This window comes from Sparus aurata, chromosome 24 (assembly GCF_900880675.1).
Source record: "Sparus aurata chromosome 24, fSpaAur1.1, whole genome shotgun sequence".
NCBI classification, from domain to species: domain Eukaryota; kingdom Metazoa; phylum Chordata; class Actinopteri; order Spariformes; family Sparidae; genus Sparus; species Sparus aurata.
In genome coordinates this window covers 13,570,738-13,589,484 of record NC_044210.1, presented here as the reverse complement: position 1 = coordinate 13,589,484, position 18,747 = coordinate 13,570,738, and the positions used below count along the sequence as shown (strand labels likewise).

The 18,747-nt window shown below is 43.1% G+C and overlaps 1 protein-coding gene and 1 long non-coding RNA gene across 2 annotated transcripts; one reads left to right on the top strand and one right to left on the bottom strand.

The window, feature by feature from the left end:
- Positions 1-7,082: 7,082 nt before the first annotated feature.
- On the top strand, positions 7,083-18,660 carry mrps9 (mitochondrial ribosomal protein S9). The gene is made up of 11 exons (XM_030410395.1): positions 7,083-7,215; positions 7,562-7,744; positions 11,864-11,926; positions 12,506-12,536; positions 12,630-12,709; positions 15,775-15,860; positions 16,398-16,473; positions 16,557-16,725; positions 16,882-16,990; positions 17,652-17,821; positions 18,330-18,660. Exons 1-11 carry the CDS (start codon positions 7,117-7,119, stop codon positions 18,419-18,421), a joined length of 1,158 nt encoding a protein of 385 aa, XP_030266255.1. The 5' UTR covers positions 7,083-7,116; the 3' UTR covers positions 18,422-18,660.
- Positions 12,315-14,285, bottom strand: LOC115577354 (uncharacterized). Its single transcript, XR_003983090.1, has 2 exons — positions 13,920-14,285; positions 12,315-13,087 (listed from the first exon to the last, which is right to left on the bottom strand). It is a non-coding gene; the product is annotated as an uncharacterized LOC115577354 (long non-coding RNA).
- Positions 18,661-18,747: the final 87 nt, after the last annotated feature.

The window sequence follows — 18,747 nt, the reverse complement described above, 5'->3', positions numbered from 1 at the left end:
GAGTCCCATCGTTGATAAAATGGGTCCGATCATTGGCGTCGAATCAGGTCTTTTATTTTTCTGTCAGTGCCGTTCTGCCCTCTTGTATAGACATTTCCATCCACTCCATTCTCTTCTGTTAACACGCTTGAGGAGTATAAACCTCAGGTACCATAGCAGTCAGCTGGTACACCCTTGAGTCGGAACAAAGCCCAGTGAAGCGCTTCACATGGATGCTACTTCCTTGCGATCAGGGTTACCAATGAAACGTCCCCAGTTGATCACTTATATCAAGACAATTCTTTATCTGTATTTAAAATGTTATGATACTTTATGTTTAAATTCGTCCTAAACAGAAACCTGAACAACAAATCTCAATTTCTACGTTTGAAATGGACAAGAATTCATTCAGAAGAGCTCAGAAACTGGACATTTTAACATTTGTGTTGTTGAGATTTGGTTTCAATTTGTAAGTTCACAAATTAACTTTCAGGTTAGACTTTTAAAAGCCAACATAAAGAGTTGTTCACACGATTAGACACGTCTGGGCAAACTCTAGCTATAGACCCTTTATTCTGACTTGTAGCTGACCACTGACTGCACCAAAAGTTGATATTGCATCATTTTTTTGTCAGTTTGCAATTTATTTAATTCCATTTTATCAACATTAATTATATTTTTATGTCTCCTCAGTTTTTTTTTTTTCTGGTGTCAAAAGCATTTTAATTGCAATTTTGAACTACTTTTAAATTGTCATTTTCTCATCCTTCTATTTTATTTGATTTTATTTGGTTGTATTCTTTGGTGCTCTTACTTTCTACTCTGCCAAATCTATTAAATTTTCATGTATCCTGCTCTACTTTTTCTTTCCTGTGCTGCACTGACTGCTCCTCTCCAGACTTTGCTTTTGTTTTATTCTCTTCTACACTGCTGTATTTCTATACATCTCATTCATCCTCACTTCTTCCCTTTTCTTCATTTTATTCTATTTAGTTGCGTTTTGCACTGTTTATCTAATTCTACGCTTCTTTTTTGACTCTATTCTACGACTGTGCAACTCTATTAGACTCAGTCACAGTCAGCTCTGCTCTCTGCTACCTGACTGTTTTCCATTTTTAATATGAATCCCTCCCAGAACCTGCTGGTGCAACAGAAGCAGCGGCAGCTTCCAGTCTGCTCAGGTAGCTCTCTCTCCCCCTGTGGATCTCCTCTGAGGAGGAGGCCTAATATCTGCAGACATCTATGGCCACCGCCCAATCTGTTGCACGCTCCGTTCATTTCACGCACTGCCAGAAGTGCTTTGTAATTATCCTGATATTGATGAAGGCTGATTCCAGCAGGTAATCGCTGGCAGTTCAGCTGTTTTTACGCATCTCAGCAAAATGTCTCTATCCATTACCAGTGGCAAATTAATTTCCACTCAATGACCATACTTGTTGATAATCTGCGAATTGGAATGTGTGTGTGTGTGTGTGTGTGTGTGGGTGTGGGTGTGTGTGTGTGAAAAGGGGGGATGAGAAATCCCTGACGGAGCTTTGAACCGTAGCGTATAACTTGGTTTACCTCACACAAAGATAACTGTGGGTGTTGACACAGTCGGTTGCAGCACACAGCTTCAGTGTCACTGTATATACATATACTGATTATTATTATAGTAGTAGTATTAGTGGCACTTCTTTGTATCGTAGTAACGGACTAGTAGCTGTAAGTAAGTAGAGTTACTACATCGGAAGTATTTCAGTAATGCAAAAAAACGCAGATATTAAGAGGTGGAATTGGAAAAAGGAAAACAAGAACAGGAAAAGAAATGGAAATGGGAAGAGGAGCAAGAGTAGAAATGGAGATAAGTATCATCGAGAGTCTCTTTGCAAATCATTAAAACAGAAAAACAATGTGCCTCATTCGACAGAGACGTCCTCATTCGGAAGGCAAATTGTCTGAAATTTTATATTTGACCATATTATTTCACGTCTGTAGTCTCATTTAGCCTCGCTTCTTCAGGCATTTTGAGGAAACGTGCTTTTTAATTCAATTGTGGGACTTTTAATGGTTTTTTATGTCACAGAACGAAACCAAGGGAAAGACGAGGTAACCAGGTGTGCAGAAGTGCGAACTGATATCCGGGTTTTGCGTTCCAGTAAACTTTTGGAGGGGTCGTGAGGATTTCTGTGTCTGATTTTGATAAAAAAAAATGGGGCGTATTCGGGCTTGTTGTGGGACAGAAGACAGCAGGTTGCATTAAATGCTTGATGCGTGGCTCAAATGAAAGCAAGTGATCCCGATTTTTAACTTTATGCGACTGAGGGAGCTCCCAGCCATCAAGGTTTATGGGTGAAATCTGGGAAAAGCAAAGTGAATCTATGTGGACCAACAAGCAACTTTTCAGTCTTGTGAGAGAACACATCCACGCCTACCGATGAAAAGGTGACTTCAGGAAGGCGAGTCGTGATTTAAAGGGATATATTTTGTGCTCAGCAAGATTAACACTTGCTTTCTAAGGATATGTAGCTCAGAATATTTAAGACGAGTGAGTCGAACTATGAGTGACCGCTTACGCCTAAATACATCATTTCTACACCCTGCTGTGATGCATTGTGGCGTACTGGCGATCCCTTCTACCACGGCACTAAGGGTAAATAAATACGCTTTTAAAAGAGTAAATGAGCTTGAGCAAAGTGGCCCTTTGAGTCCCCATGTTTGTGGAGCAACCATAATGGATTCTTTAGAGCCGTGAACGGTTTATAGGCATGACAGCCATGTTTCAGCACGATGGGCTTATCCCTACGCAAGGCGCTAAGGATATTAGGGAATCAGCGTAAAGCAGCATGGAAATGATGACTGGAGCAAAGCCTCAGCTCGCTGGTATTATAAGCCCCCAATTCTCCAGCACTCCATCCTCAGGAAAGAGGGGGAAGGAGCGGACTTGGCACAGCTCCACGGTGTGATATCCTCCATTATTTCTTCCTCCATCTCTGTTTTAGCCATACAATTAAAAGGATGTCACCCAATCTGGGGACGGGGCAAATTGAGAGGAGGTCAATGTCGCCTATTGTGGTGTTTCCTTTTCAAGACGGTGCTGGAATCCCCGGTGTCCATATGGAGATTTGTTGGAACAGTTGGATGGGAGCCAGCTCTCTGATGCCTGGCACCGAGCTGCAGCCGCGTATGAAGCATTGATGGCACATGCCAAAGCATGAAAACAGACGCCCATGAGGTTCCCTAAATGAATCCACGTCACAGCGCTGTTTTCAGTGCATTTTCACAGCAACTGCCACTGTTTGGTTCTCATTAACAAGGTGTATCTGCTCATTAACATAAAAGAGACTGCTCTCCAAAAGCATCGCAGTGAGTTGTAGGGTTTATGTAAAGGTGGACGGAATTCGACGTTAGCTCCAAAACTATCCAATGCTAATGCGCCACTGCCATGTTGTAGGTTATATACATGTCGGGAATCTGGTGAATTGTTAGTATTTCATCAGTTCCCGGTTGAATTTGCGCCATAATTTGAGGTAAAACTACATATTTGATAACCCATTAGCTAACATTAGCATTAAAACTTTCTACTTAACATTACTGTCTGACTACAGTGTGTTTCACTTAAAACACTTCACTTTCAATAAATGTGTCCAATATATGGTTTGATATTGTAGAACTATGAAACTATAATGTTTGCTCTGAAGTGGTTGAAGGCTAACTTTAGCTGTTGTCTAACAGATGCTAATAGGTTGTCAAATATGTTTTTCACTTTACCATTAATCAATGAAGATCTAGTGAATACTACTAACACTATTTTTATCTGTTAGCTTACCTTGCTAACACTTCTCAGCCTTGAAGGTGCTTTATTGTTTATGCTAGTGCTAGTTTTACATCTCCAAGTTGAAACTTTGGGGGCTATCAAATGGGCTAGCTGGTTAGCACACTAACGTAAACACCTCTGCAACACAGAACACAGAAATATTTAAGTCAGCACTTGTTTCTCTGCATTCTCTTGATAATCTCAGTTTGTTTCTTGAATCTTTTAAACTAAAATAACGTCCATGTCTTTACAAATTGCCCCTGTGAGTCCACAGTGAGCTCACCCAAACGAATATCTCCACCCACGGTGGCTCGGCCTGTCAGAGACGGGCCGCGGCAGAAGGATGATTTATGTCCCACCTCTCGCCCCCCACTGTAAATTAGAGACCACGGGTCGAAACTATTTTTCTTGGTGAGCAGGAGCGCGCTTGTGGCTAAAAAACGGGGCAAACACTGTTTATCATCTGCCTGACGACAGCCCTCCTCGGGGCAAATTAACCACGCGGCCGTATCGACTTGGCCCGGGGCCGGCAGTCAGTGCCCCTTCAGTTTGATTAATCTCCCCGTGTTCCTGTTCCAACTCTATCAAAGTGATCTAAGTGAAGACACACAGCATTGATCTGTAAACACAGCATACTGTACTGAAAACACACAAACACACACACACACTGAGAGGGAAGGAGGCCACGATCACTGGAGGTGAGTTTCCCCTCAACTTGTGATCAACCAAAGGACGTCAGATTTAAATGGAAGACATCTTTACATCTCATGTGTTTATTGTTGAACCTGGATTTCATATGTTAAAGTGGTTATGAGATTGTTCTCACACATTACCACCCCCTTTGTACTGTTAACCATCCTTTTTATAGTATATTAAAAGAGAAGAATTACTGTTTTGTCACTTAAATGTCAGATTTTAATGCCCCTTTAAAGTTTTATGAAAACAACCTTCATCTAATCTAATTGAGTTTTTAATGGTCTATTAAACTTAAAGTATCATTTTTTCAATATGTATAAATTTTTTGGGACTTTATCAGGAAAGTTTCTTTAATTAAAAATATTTCATTAATATTGGATTTTAAAATATAGAATATGCATTATAATTTCCATGTTAGCTATTACTTTTCTCATACTGTCCATCGCTGCAGCACCTCTGTTCACCCTCTTTAAACAAATTTTCTTACGTAATGCACCTTTATATACTACAAATAATAATAATGATCATAATAACAATGGTCCCCTGCAAAGCCAGACGAGCTGCCGTTTTGTTGTTTTATATCCTCGATTAACAGCAAAATTCATGACATTCTCCGAGTGTAGAGAGAAAAAAATATCGAACCAACATCTAAACAGCAGCTTTGACTCCATATAACTCTATATATTCATCCCAAACTGGTTCAGCAAAAGGAAACTGAACATGCACACAAGCTGTTGAATAAGGCTCCCAGCTGTTTAACATCTACAGCGTGAAAACTGTGGGTTTTTACAGAACATGTGTTGCGCCGCGTCGCTCCCTGCAAGAACAAAGATTACTCTCATCCCGAGCTAAGTTAGCCGGGCTAAGGTGGCAGCTTGCGCTCATCTATTCAGGGAATCTGCACAAAATGTTGTGTTAATCCGTGTCGGCCCTCCCCGGCAACCGACTGCAGCACATATGCAAAAAAACAATCTGTTTTTTTTTTTTAACGTGTCGCCGTGCCAGCATGTTTGGCAGACAGTGACTGAGCATTTTTTATTGTGTTATTTCTGATAAGTCATGTGGATCGGCTGCGTTTTAAATCCTGTGGCGTGACATGTGCAGCGCTCCGCTCTTATTGTCAGTGATTTTTAATTTATTTTTTATTTTTTTTACATGGGAGACAGATGGTGCTCACATGCAGCTCGTGTTAAACCGGACAGGGCATCGGAGCCTGTAAAAAGTGGGGCTCTTCGGATGGTTGTGTGTGTGTTGGCACGAATCAGCCGTCTCTAAATAATCTATAAAGGATCTTTTATTCTGAAAATCTGTGCTGAAAGTAACACGTTTTAAGTGGTTCTAGCATTTAAAGTTTAGACGCTGGCTGGTGTTGATTTACAACCTCAATAAAGAGCAGTGTGCTGGATCACTGGAGATTTTGCTCTCAGCTGCGCCATGTGGCCGGCCTGGTTTGGATTTCCGGCGATCGTCCCGAGCAACACAAGTTTTCAATGAGCGAGTGATGTGATCGAGATTGATGCTCCGAGAGATGCTGCTGATTTAAGTCACTGTAGTCAATTGTTTTAAAAATGTTATGTCCTTTTCCTTGGAGTTTACACATTTTTATTCCCTTCATTTGTCATCTCGGACAGGTTACGCAACGTTGCGGTCGCCGTCATGTGGCTTGGATTATCGTCTTGATTTTCTTCTTTTCATTTCTTGCGTTGCCACTTTTGTTTTGGTGTGAAGACATAAACCTTTTTATTTTCATTGTTTACTTTAACTGCATGCATTTCTACATTTCCTTCACATTTCTGACATTGTTTATGTTAAAGTGCAATATGTAAGAACTCAAAATAAACATCTAGCACCAGAGAAACAGCTAACTACTGCTGACTGCAGCTGTTCTTCGCTAGTTAGCCGTGAAGCTGTCTTACATATTGGCTCTTTTAACATTTTAGCACAGGTTATATGAGTATCAACTAAGTTGTAACTGTTTACATGCAGTAAATGAAACAAAACAACCTCATCTGCTATCTTTGTAAAAACGCTGTTTTGTTGGTTTTAGGGTTTGATAATGTACAGTTTTATATGCTCGTTAAAGAGCACTTGAACACATCACGAAGGCTACTGCAGTCACTTGAATGCAACATTTGAGCTGCTTTGGCATGGCGATTGGTTCAATTTATTTCAAAATAAAAGCCAAAAAGTGTACATTATAATATATCTATAATACATCAGATTTCCTTTTTAGAAAATAAAGCTAAAGATATAAATATTATTTAGCAAAGCTGATGACGACTAAAGCTGCGAAAACACGTTATTGTGGTGCCTTTTTCAAAAGGCTAAAAACAGATTTAATCATGAAATAAAAATAACTGGATTTTTATTAGCCCTGAGATTTATATTCATATATTTTTTTAATATATGTTGGAATTTGCATCTTTTCATCATTTCTCTTGATTTCACAATTCAAATAATCATCAGATATCACAGTTGAAGAGCAAATATAACCACGCATATAGGCAAACAAATAAAGAATAAACAAATAGATAAAGTAAGATAATAACAATAATGATAAGGAAAAGGAATTTGTTGTACATTTTAATGGCACGTGTCTCTTATTCTGACAACTTCCGCCAGTGACGCCACAGCTGCATGCCAACATGGCGGCGTCCTGTGCGCGAACCGTGGGATCGTTTTTGGGAAAATGTGGGAGTTGCAGCTCGAGTATAAGCGCTGTCACGTCGCAGTTGAGCCGGCAGGTAAAGTTCGGGGTTGTCTTTGATAAACTGAACAGTTCTGTTTGTAGAACAAACGCGAACTCGTAGAAACGAACCACAATGCGTAACCACTGACGTCCTTGAGGTAGCATCTTCTTGCAGCTAGCCGAAACTAGCTTGACGAATACGTGGAATTAAATTTACCCGTCGCTGCATTCAGTTTTATTACAGTGTTAAAGACTGTGTGATATGATAAATCAACTCAATGTACACTTAACTTCAGTTCGGCTGCAGTTTGATGCCGCTAATGTTACATATATGTAGAAAGTTAGCATAGTTTAGCTAACCAAACACCTGTCAAAATAACGGCGGTCGTCCTCCTCCTCAGGTCCTGAGCAGGCAGATATGTGTGAGCTCTGCCCTCCGCAGAAAGAACCTGGCGGCCGCGGGGCCAGAGAAGTACACCATGGAGTACATCAAGAAGCAGGTGGAGGAGTTTGACATCGGGAAACGACACCTGGCGAACATGATGGGAGAGGACCCCGAGAACTTCACCCAGGAGGACATAGATGTAAGAGTTCCCTGTTGTCTCTGTGGGGTTTCTAGCTGTCTGTTTGCTGACTTTCCTTGTTTTCTGTCTCTTGTATGAAGGATAAGTGACTCCTGTATCAATTAAGAACATATTATGTGTGAAGGGTTGTTAGCATATGTGTCAGGCAAATGTAAACACACCAAGAAGGTCTGGATTATCAGTACTTGTCTGGGTGTTTGAGTAAAGAATCAGGTGTAAAAGCTCTGTTGTTTCAGACAGTTTGATTATTTACTTTGATCTTTGAGTGTTAAAATGGGTACATTTATAGGTGGACGCTGGTGAGATTTTTTTTTTTCTTATTTCCAACAAATCAGCAATGAGTTCATCCTCCTGACAGATATTTTGTGGTGCATCTAAAGCCCGATATCTTCTTCCTCCACGTCAAAGAGCTCAATCGTTGTCTGAAAATGTGCGCTGGATGACGTGTCCCTTCTTTACCAAAAAAAAAGGTCCACATTCTCTGATTCCAGCTCGTTAAATGTGAATACATTGTGTTTTCTTTCATCTTCTATGACTGCAAACTGACCATCTTTAAGTTCTTTAAGTATCTTTAAGTTCCTGACATTTGAGGATGTCATCTTGGGCATTTTTCATGATTTAATGACATTTTATGAACCACGCAACAAATCGATTATCCGGTGAAATAAATTGTCAGGTGTTTTTTTGGGGATGGGGGGTTCACCACAATCCTGCATCAACCGCTTCAGCCTCTCAAGGGTTACGATTTGCTTCTTTTGTCTGTTTTCTTATTCGTTCTCCACTTAAAAATGACTTAATTTTCTGTTAATCAACTAACCAGTTTATTAACTTGCCGTTGCATCACAAACAAATAACTGTATGTGGAAGAAAAACGTCCTGCGTCCTTCTTCTGCTCGAGCTGCACCATAAAGAAACGACTCCTGTCATTTTAAAGTAAAGTTACTGGCTAATTTGTTGAAGGTTAACATACTGGTATACTGTAATATAGATGAAAATCACACTTTCTGCAGAAACCCAGTCAATTTTTTACTGAGGAGAGCAGTATTTCTGTGTAAAATGGCAAAAGACTTTGAGGAAGAGTTTAAGATTTCACTTAATAGATAAGCCCGGCTCGGTAAGCTTACACAGATGTTGTCTCCTTAACTAATGATCGACCAAAAGCTCAGATCATACTGAGGTAGTTTTAGCTTCAGGTGTTGGCTAACAACAGGAATTACACTGCTAATACAGACTGCTACCTCACTGACAGCTATACTAATGTCATTAGCAATCGTAGGTAATCGTTATTAGCACCGTAGCTTCCTGATTATAAACTGCTGGAAGACAGAGCGGTATCAGAACAGTACAAACACGTACTTACCTTCTTCAGGTCCTCAACCAGGCAGCGCTTTTCCTCATTAACACAAGTTATGGAGATTTGTCGCTAATGTTACTGCAACATCGACTGTGAGATGTGTAGCCAAACAGTAGTTACGTACGTAGGGCTGCAGCTATCAATCCTTTTCCTTCACAATGAACCTGCTGATTGTTTTCACACTTGAAACATGCAAATCAAAGAAGTCCAAAACCCAAAGAGAAGAGAGAAGCAGCAAACCTTCACATTTATGAAGCTGGAAACAGACAATATTTGACATTTTTGCGCGAAAAGTGGCTCATCGATTATCAAAACAGTCTGGAATTATGTTTCTTTCGACAGATACACTGAGATGGAGATATAGCAAAGTCATTTTATTGCCTTATTTGACATGAAATAAGCTCATGAGCAGCTGTTTTTTTGACAGGCAGGAGTTTGGTTCATATTCAGTCTCAGATAAATGCTCACAGCTAGTTTCTGCTTTAACCCTTAAATCTCTTCCTGTGGACGTCCAGACATCCCTCCTCCTGATGTATCAACATTTATCCCTAATGACAGACCGCTGATCAGGTTCCTTCTCTCAGACTGGAGAGCTTCTGTCTTTTAAACCTCCGTCGTCTCTTCACATCATCCTCATCATCATCATCAGGCAGGTGGAGCCACCGCTGCCTAATCCGCTCCATCAGGGACATTAGCAACGCCCTCAAACACACATGCCGATTCCACATTTTGGCAACGCACCGGCCCCTCGCTGCTCCAAACCGTTTAGCTCGATTTCCCACTCGTCCCTCGGCCCGGTCCCCAGCGCCCCTCACGGGTAATGAAGAGAGCTGTTGGCGCCCGGCTGTGAAAGCCGAAGCGACGGCCGGCAGCCCAAACTCAGATGCGAGCAGGGGAAGAGGAACATTTTGGAGGAGTGGAGGCGGAGAGGCATCTGATAAATCCCTCCGAGTCCAGACGCCTCAGCTGTGACGGTGGTGAAGATCCAGGAGGACGTTTACAGCCCGGGGGGAGAAATTAACACCGCAGACAAAATGAAATAACTCTCGTGACGGTTATTTGAAAACAAAAATGCCAAAAGTATTAGTTTGAGCCACGATGAGAAACAAAGAGTAGATTCATTCCTCATTTAGATGACTGGAAATAAATCAATGCCAGTAACGACTCATTAAACATTCTTTGATTCCAGATAAATTGTTTTGTTGATACAAATGTCAGAAAGTGTTGAAAAGAAACACCTGTTGTGAGTTTAAACAACTTCTGATCACAGAATATTTCATTCAGCGCTAAAAATATGAACTTCTTCATGAATTGATGGAGCCTGTGTACAGTTTACAACTCCCTCTGTCTTTAAACTCTCAGGTCAGGCAAGAAAAAAAAACACCTTTAGATCAGTAAACATAAGAAAAGTATTCGTCAAAACAAGACTCAGTTGATCCACTGATCAGTTCAGCAGTCATCAAAGTTAATCGTGTCTCAGGAATAATCAGAATTTTGATGCGCAACTGCTCGACTTTGATGGACGAACGTAAATGTTTGGTCGGTTTTATTAACTCGTATTATATATCAGTTTTCTCCTCGCATGTAGTTTACAATATGTTTTGTATATCAATATTTAGGTGGTTTTATGGAAAGGCATCCATTTTGTTTCCACTTTAGTTAAAAGCTGACGTCTTCAGAACGTCTTCCTGTAAGTTCTGGTGTTTTCCCGGGAGGTTCTGCAGGTTTAAAAACAACTTCTCAGCCCGTTTAGTTTGTTTTTGTTTTTACTGTCTGCTGATTTGTCGAAGCTTTCTCGATGTCGTTGTTACAGACGGCAGCCGACGGCCTCTCGTTGGGTTTCAGTGACGCGGCAGAGGCGATTAAAGCTGATCAGAATGCTATCTGATTGATTTGACGATGTCGTTTTGAAATCGGTCGCTGACGGCGTTGTGCTGGTGACTGTCGGACTCTCTCTGCCTCCGTCAGTCCGTCTTCACCCCTCGGGGGGGATCTCGGCCATATTGTGCCGAGACTCCGGGGACACGCAGGTGTGTCTTCATCTGTTCATCGCCTGTCCCTCCCTTTGTACCCTGTAACTTTTTCCTCACACACACACACACACACACACACCTCTCCACCAGTCCTTTTCTCCCCGCTTTCCGTCGTTTTGACAACCTTAAAGGCAGCAACCTGCTCTCCGCCGGCTGCACCTGCTGCCTCGCTAATTGAACCGACGGAGAGAGGAGGAACAAACGAACGAGGAAGAGGAAGAGGAGGGACGGCGGGATGGAGGAAGAGGAGAGATGAACAGACTGTCTCCCCTCTCTTCTATCACACACACACACATTTCCAGTGCCATCTGTAGCCCCGCTAACGACACACACACACACACACACACACCGAGTGGAGGATGAACTTGGAGTGAACTGTTGGACGTCCACAGTGTCCTCTGCTCGCTGTCAGCCTGGCCAAAAACTTGTGCCTTTTTCTGCTTGTTTTCTCCTCTAACTCGACAATAACACACACACACAGACAGACACACACACACACACACACAGACTCACACTCATCACGCTCGCCTTTCCTTGAACCCGCCGCCAGCTTGTGCCTCTTCTTCCTGTCACTTTTCTCCGCGGCGTCCGCTCGGTGTGACCTCTGTTGTTCGGACGCGTCGGCCTCGTCACGACGTGCCATCAGCTCTCAAACTGCCATTTTCTTCTTCTTCTTCTTCCTCCTCTTATTTATTTCTTTTTCTTTTTTTTCCTCCTCTCTCTCTCTCACAGAGGAGCATCGAGTACCTCTTCCCCTCCGGCCTGTTCGAGAAGAAAGCCCGGCCGCTCATGAAGGTACGTGTCTGCAGCTCGGATAAAGTCGCACAGAAAACGACTTTAAAGGCTGTAAATCATTCCTGTTTATGAAATAGATTCATGTCGAACTGATGTTATTGATTAGTGTGACAGTTTGTTCCCATCATGTCGTTTTAATTTGCTTTCATGGTAAAACCAAGCAGAAACTACGCTTTTTTACCTCATTTTCTGCTTTTTTTAGGTTATATTTACACAGTGTTGTCAAAACGTTGAAATAAATGTGTTTATGAAAGTAAATCAGAGGGATAGATGGAAGATAAGACATGAATAAACAGGTAAATAGAATTAATAGAACAAATTAATGAGGAAAATACAAATAAAAAGGGGCAAATGATACAAAGATAGTGAACACAGAAGCACACTGTCACACTTTATACATTCATTAATACCGACAATTATTTTTTAATATTGATAAAATGGTTAAAGATGGAAAACCAATAACGTAACACAACATTATGTGTATTTTTTGTCATTTTCTCGGATCTCTTCTTCTCTGGTTTCCTTTTTAATGCACACAGACACCAAAGATAATAATTAAATGTCTGTTTTCATCTCCAGCACCCAGATCAAGTATTCCCCAAGCAGAGAGGTTCGTTTCAATCATCTAAATGTTTCCAGAATCTTTTTATTTTTCTCGCGTGTTCTCTGCTTCACATCTGATTCTGTCTCCCGTCTCTGAAAGCCATCCAGTGGGGCGAGGACCGACGGCCGTTCCACTTCCTGTTCTACACCGGCAAACAGTCCTACTACACCCTGATGCATGTGAGTACTGCAGGCAGCCGAAAATCTCCATCCAGCTTCCAAAATGCCTCCTCCCCCCTCCTCCCCCCTCGGGTCATATCTTATTCAGACAGACAGTGGAGAGGCCGTCCCCAGAGGAGAGGCCGCGTCAGATCCTCTTCTCCACACGGAGAGCCGAGCAGAGCCGAGCCGGGGTGAAGGAGAGGTGGGAGATTAGATGGAGGTGAGGCAGAAGGAGGGAGAGAGGGAGAGGTCAAAGAGTGAGGAATACCTGTAGATCTACCTGTAATCCAGAAGAGGTGAAGAAGGAGCTCAGGTAGTTTATGTTCTCAGCAGAATCAGCCAGGACCGAAAGAAATGAGTCCTTTTTAAAGATATCAGTGGCGACGTACCGCCATTCTAAAAAAAAAAAAAAGAAAAGTTTGGACTCCATGAATGAAATAAACCGTGAATAAAAAAACAGAATTCAATCGTTAATATTGTTTATACGATCAGTTTGTCCGTCTGTCTGATAATCCAGGAACACTGTGGAGGGATTTCTTCAAATTTGGTACAGATTTCCACTTGGACTCGAGGATGAACTGATTAGAAGCTGGCGGACAAAGGTCAAAGGTCAAGATCACTGTGACCTCATGGCCTCCCATTCTCGCGAACGCAATCTCAGGAATGCACGTAGAGAATCGTCCGCTAAGACTCGAGGATGAACTCATTAGACTTTGGTGGCCAGAGGTCAGATGTGAGGGGCCGCGACTCGATCGTTACAAACGATAACCGAGTGGTGAAGTTCAGACGTCTGATATCCAGAGAGGTCAGAGGTCAGAGACGGAAACACGACGGCTGTGTGGAGGCGTCGTTCCAGTTCAGCTGTTAAATAACCACATTTACGAGGTTTTGCTGTAAAAGTATGAATATGAATCTCGTCTGACGTCGCGGGGTTACCGTCTCATCGCGCTGAAAAAGCAGCAAACTTCAACAAAAGCATTTATTTTAACGTGAGACCAGGTTGATTTAAAGGTCGCTTGGTGAATCTGTGTGATCGTTCTCACGCTCTTTCAATAAGTTCAGTTATATTTTTGATGATTTTTGCTTTTCCAGCACAAAACACGTCAGCCATCGCTCTGGAGTTTCACTGTCAGTGCCGCCCTGCTTCATTCATAACGTTGACACATGAATGAAAATATGAAAACAATCTTTAATTTCCTGAATCTGCGATGATGAAACCAAAACGAACCGTGTGTCAGAGCGTCCCGGGTTCAGAATCGGAGGTGCGGCGCCTCTGCCTTTGTCCCCGCCGCGGGGGAGCGCCTCCTCCACGGGGGGATTTGAAGGGGGGAGCAGGCAAAGAGGGGGTGGAGAGGAGCTGCTACCTCCCAACCATTCCTCCCGCTCCTCCTCACCTCTGAGCTCCTCTTTTCTCCCTCCATCTTTTGTTGCCTTCACGCGCTCGACCCGCTCCGGCTTCCTGTCTGCGGCTGACCTTGTTCAAAGACGTCTGGTGTGTGCGAGGCGTGTGTCTGTATCAAAAAACACAAGAGAGTGTGATGTCTGAATATCGGTCCGGGCTCTCACACACACACACACACACACACACACACACACACACACACACACTATTGTGCCCTGCAGCTGCAATCTGCACCCCCTGCTGTTGGTTTAAATAGGTATGTCAGACGTGTCTGAGAGCTCGTGCTGCCTGTCTGCTCCTTTTTACCCTCACATTTTCCCTCTTTCTCCACCTTTTCTCTTTCCTCTTCCTGTTTTTCCAGGATTTTTCTTTTTTCCCCTCTCTCTCACACACACACACACACACACACACACACACACACACACACACACACACACCTCAGGAGTGTTTCCAGGAGGGGGCAGTGGCGTGTAAAGCAGCCTTCCCCGCTCGGCTGCTCTCCTCCGGCCGTCGTCGGTGCATTACCCCGCTCACCGCTCCGCTGAGCCCTTTTATGGCCACACAACCCCGGGGAGGCCTCCACCTCCACTTCCACCTCCACCTCCACCCTTCACTTTAACTTCCAACGCCAGCGCAGCTAAAGCCTGGAAGTCCTGCCGTGCATATAAAGACAACCGAACAGAGAGTGCGGCGGTCTAGCTGTCCGTCTCTGTAACAACCTCGACTTAAACGTATCCAGATACTCGCCCCTCTCCCTCTTTCATCCGGCCGATCCATGCGAATTATTCCTCGCCATTGTAGCGCCCAGTGTTTGCAAACGTGTCCCCGCGCCTTCTCTCTTTTTTTTTTTCTCATTTTCTATTACCCCCTTTTTTTTTCCCGCAAAGAAAATTGGTTTTTGCTTGATGTTTGTACCTCCTCCTCCTCCTCCTCCCTCCATACCCCTCCGTCGCTGGTCGGAGTGGCAGCGGATTAGGCACACTCTATCAAGAAGGAATTAAACAAACATCTGGTGAATAATTGACGGGGAAATGAGTTCTCACCCAGGCGCTGGTGCGGGGCCGAGGTGGGGAGCGTCTGCCTCGGGGACGTGACCGGCATGCTCCCCCCTCGGCGCACTCCGTCTGTCCCCGTCTGCGCCCGTCGTCGCCGCGACACGCTCGCTCCCGCTGAGGAGGCCGCCAAACCGTCCTGACGTTGGTTCAGGCTCGCGTTGATCCCGTCCAGCTTTTTGTTTTTAGGGGTTAAACAGCAGCGCAGGTGTCCGTCTGAAGTTTAACACGAGAACGATGGAAGTTTTTGTTTATGTGCATGCAAGACGCTGTAAATACATGTGAGAAGATGCAGAGGGCTTCGTGTTCAATCTCCAAACAAAACTGTGACAGAGAAAGATTAAAAAAATGGAAACCAACCCCGACATCGTTGACTCCTAAGTCTCCGGAGCTTCAGTGTCTGAGGCGTCAAAGCGATTCTCAATCGTAAAAAACGTAAGAAAACACAGCGACGTTTCAAAAGACACGAGACGTTTTAGAAAAGTGCAACAAAATGTAAGGAAACGCAACATTTCAGTAAACATGACTGCATTTCGAAAGACACAAACCGGGTGGTCTTCTAATGGTTTGTACCCGTCACTCTTTGTATGTCAGGATGTGTTCAACTGAATGTTTTTGTCGCGTTACAGGAAACGTTCGGCAAAATCCTGGTGATAGAGAAGTACCAAGATCGTCTGAGAGCCAAGGGGCTGCTGACCAAGGACATCAAGCAGATGTAAGTAGAGGAAGGTGGTGTTCCAAAGCTGGACTGAGGTCTTATTATTATTATTATTACAATTATTATTATTATTATTATTTTATTATTATTTTTATTACTATTTTATTATCATCATTATTATTATTATTTTATTACTATTTTGTTATTATTATTATTTTATATTATCATTATTATTATTATTATTTTATTACTATTTTATTATTATATCATTATTATCATTATTATTATTATTGTATTACTATTTTATTATTATCATTATTATTATTTTATTATTATCATTATTATTATCATCATTATTATTATTATTATTATTATTATTATTATTATTATTATTATTTTATTATTATCATTATCATTATTATTATCATTATTATTATTAATAAAGTAGAATTGGACTCATGATTCCAGTAATAGTCGTCCAAAGGCGTACAGAAGGAGGCAGTTTGACAGCAGAGACGTGTCAGAGAAGCAGATGATCTCCTTCAGCGCTTCAACGTATTGATTTTGGACTCTTTGTCCGTCTGTGTCCGTCAGCTCTCTCAGCGCGAGCAGGTGGCTCAAAAAGGAGGAACTGGAGGAGCTGCTGGTGGAGAACATCTCCATCCAAGACGTAAGAACTCTGTCTCCGTCACGTCTTTATGAGAAAATGACAGGAAGCCGGAGAAGGTGACTTGAATGCGTTGTTTCCTGCAGTACAACCGCTTCATCCAGCTGATGGAGAGCCTGCTGTCGATGCCCTACTGCACCATAGAGGAGGAGTTCGTCCTGCGGTACCGTCAGAACCTGGAGGCCCAGTCCAGGAAGCAAGCGATGCCGGTGCTGGAGCGAGACGAGAGGGGCGTGGCCTTCAGCACCGCAGACGGTAGATATACGACACCAGCAGTTTAGTCATTCACAGAAAACATGTAGATTTTTCAGGAAACCAACATTTCAGATCATAATTTTTGTAATTGTTGTGATTTGACCCTCTGGGCCACCGTAAAACAAAGATGACACTGTTTCTTTCTTCCCCTCTCAGGTCGGAGGAAGACGTCCGACTCCACCGTGACTCTTCGAGACTGCGGCTCCGGACGAATCACCATCAACGGCCGGGACTACCTGCAGTACTTCCCCGTCCTCCAGGACAGGTAGGAGAGCGGCGTGAACAAATAAACCCTCCTTATTTTCTTCTTCTTCTTCTTCTTCTTTTCCTCCACCTCACGGCAGGCTGCTTCATTCACAGATACCGCTTTCCCTTTAAAAAATGCACGACGTGATGTGTTTTACTCCCCCGCTCCAAAAAAAAAAAAAAAAAAATTAAAAAGCAGCTTTTTCACTCTTCACAGCATCGCCTCGTTTTTTATTTATCTCCTTGTAGTAAGTTAATTACACAGTTGAGTGACTGTGTGTGTGTGTGTGTGTGTGTGAGTGTGTGAGAATGTCCAGAGCTGGTGTTGTCACGCCGTGTGAGGACGGGCTGTAATTGGAGCAGAGAGGTGACAATTGACTTTGTCAGCAGCCATAGGCCATTCAGGCTGAGACGCCATCCAGAACACTTTCACTCCTCACACACACGCACAAAGTCATCCCGTTTCCTGCTGAGTCAGAAGTTACTCTGTAATATGCGGCGGTGAGATTGTCAGAGAAAGCTTTTCACGGCGCCCGGATCCTCCGCCGCTTGTCTGAAAAGTCACCCAACCAGACATTAAATGAGCCCGGCCCGGCCCGTTTGATACCGCTATCTGCTAAATGGCACACACCCCGCTCTGCCACGTTCCCATTCTCTCTCCCCTTTTTTTTTCCTCTCAGAGAGCAGCTGATGTTCCCGCTGCAGTTCATGGGCATGCTGGGACGCTTTGACCTCGAGTGCACCGTGAGCGGCGGCGGGAGGTCCAGCCAGGCGGGGGCGCTGCGGCTCGCCATCTCTCGGGGGCTGCTCAGCTTCCTGTCCGACGGCGAGATGGAGAACATGAGGCAAGGTGGGTGTTCACCTCAGGAAGAGTTTTGTGTTTTTGATTTCCTCTAATTCCTCCGGTCGAGAACTGACGGACTAATTCATTAATTGACTAATTGTTTTAACTCTGTTCAACGTATTTGAAACACATGTTCTGTGCGGGATGTTTTGGACGGTTTTGCTTGTGTAACGTTTTATTTATTCGAGGTGGTTCATTAAGAACAAACTTGTTATTTACGACAGCAGCTGGCAGAAAGACAAACCCTCCTGAGGGAAGGAGAGAGAGAGAGAGAGAGAGAGAGAACATATCAATAAAAGAAGCAACGGCACAAAAACATGTTTTAATGAAACCATGTTTGTTATCTGACTTCCTGTAAACGTTTTACAACAATAAAAGCTCATAAATTCAGAAAGATGATGCTGGTTGAACCTCAAGATGCCTGAAAATGTAAAAAAAGACAAACAAACGGAACGTGTCAGAAGTCACTGTGTGTCATGACGTCCTCGTCTCACGTGTCTCTGTTTGCTTCCAGCCGGTCTGCTGACCCCTGACCCCAGAGTGAGGGAGAGGAAGAAGCCGGGTCAGAAGAAAGCCCGAAAGAAGTTCACCTGGAAGAAACGCTGAGGCGGAAACTCACACAGAGCGACTTGTGGTTTTAATGTTGAACTTCAGAGTTAACGTCCCGTCTGAGAACAAACAGCTGAGTGTTCAGACGTCCTCGCAGGCGGCCATGTTTCATGTGTGATCCAGCTGAAGTGAGCCTCTTCAGCCACCAGATGGAGCCGCGAGTCAAAGAATAAATGAAAGTTGGATTATATTTATCAGTGTATGAATCAATAAATCATGTTTTTCACATAAAAACACGACGTATTGGTGTTTTTTTAGAGTATTTTGTCCTTTTGCCCTCTGACTATAAGGAAGTTTAAAACTTTTACAGTTAGAAATGATTG

Coding starts and splice junctions, on each gene's coding strand:
- mrps9 (XM_030410395.1), top strand. CDS start 7,117: ATGGCGGCGTCCTGTGCGCGAACCGTGGGATCGTTTTTGGGAAAATGT. Junction 7,216..7,561: donor CGTCGCAGTTGAGCCGGCAG/GTAAAGTTCGGG, acceptor CCTCCTCCTCAG/GTCCTGAGCAGGCAGATATG. Junction 16,726..16,881: donor GGCCTTCAGCACCGCAGACG/GTAGATATACGA, acceptor TTCCCCTCTCAG/GTCGGAGGAAGACGTCCGAC.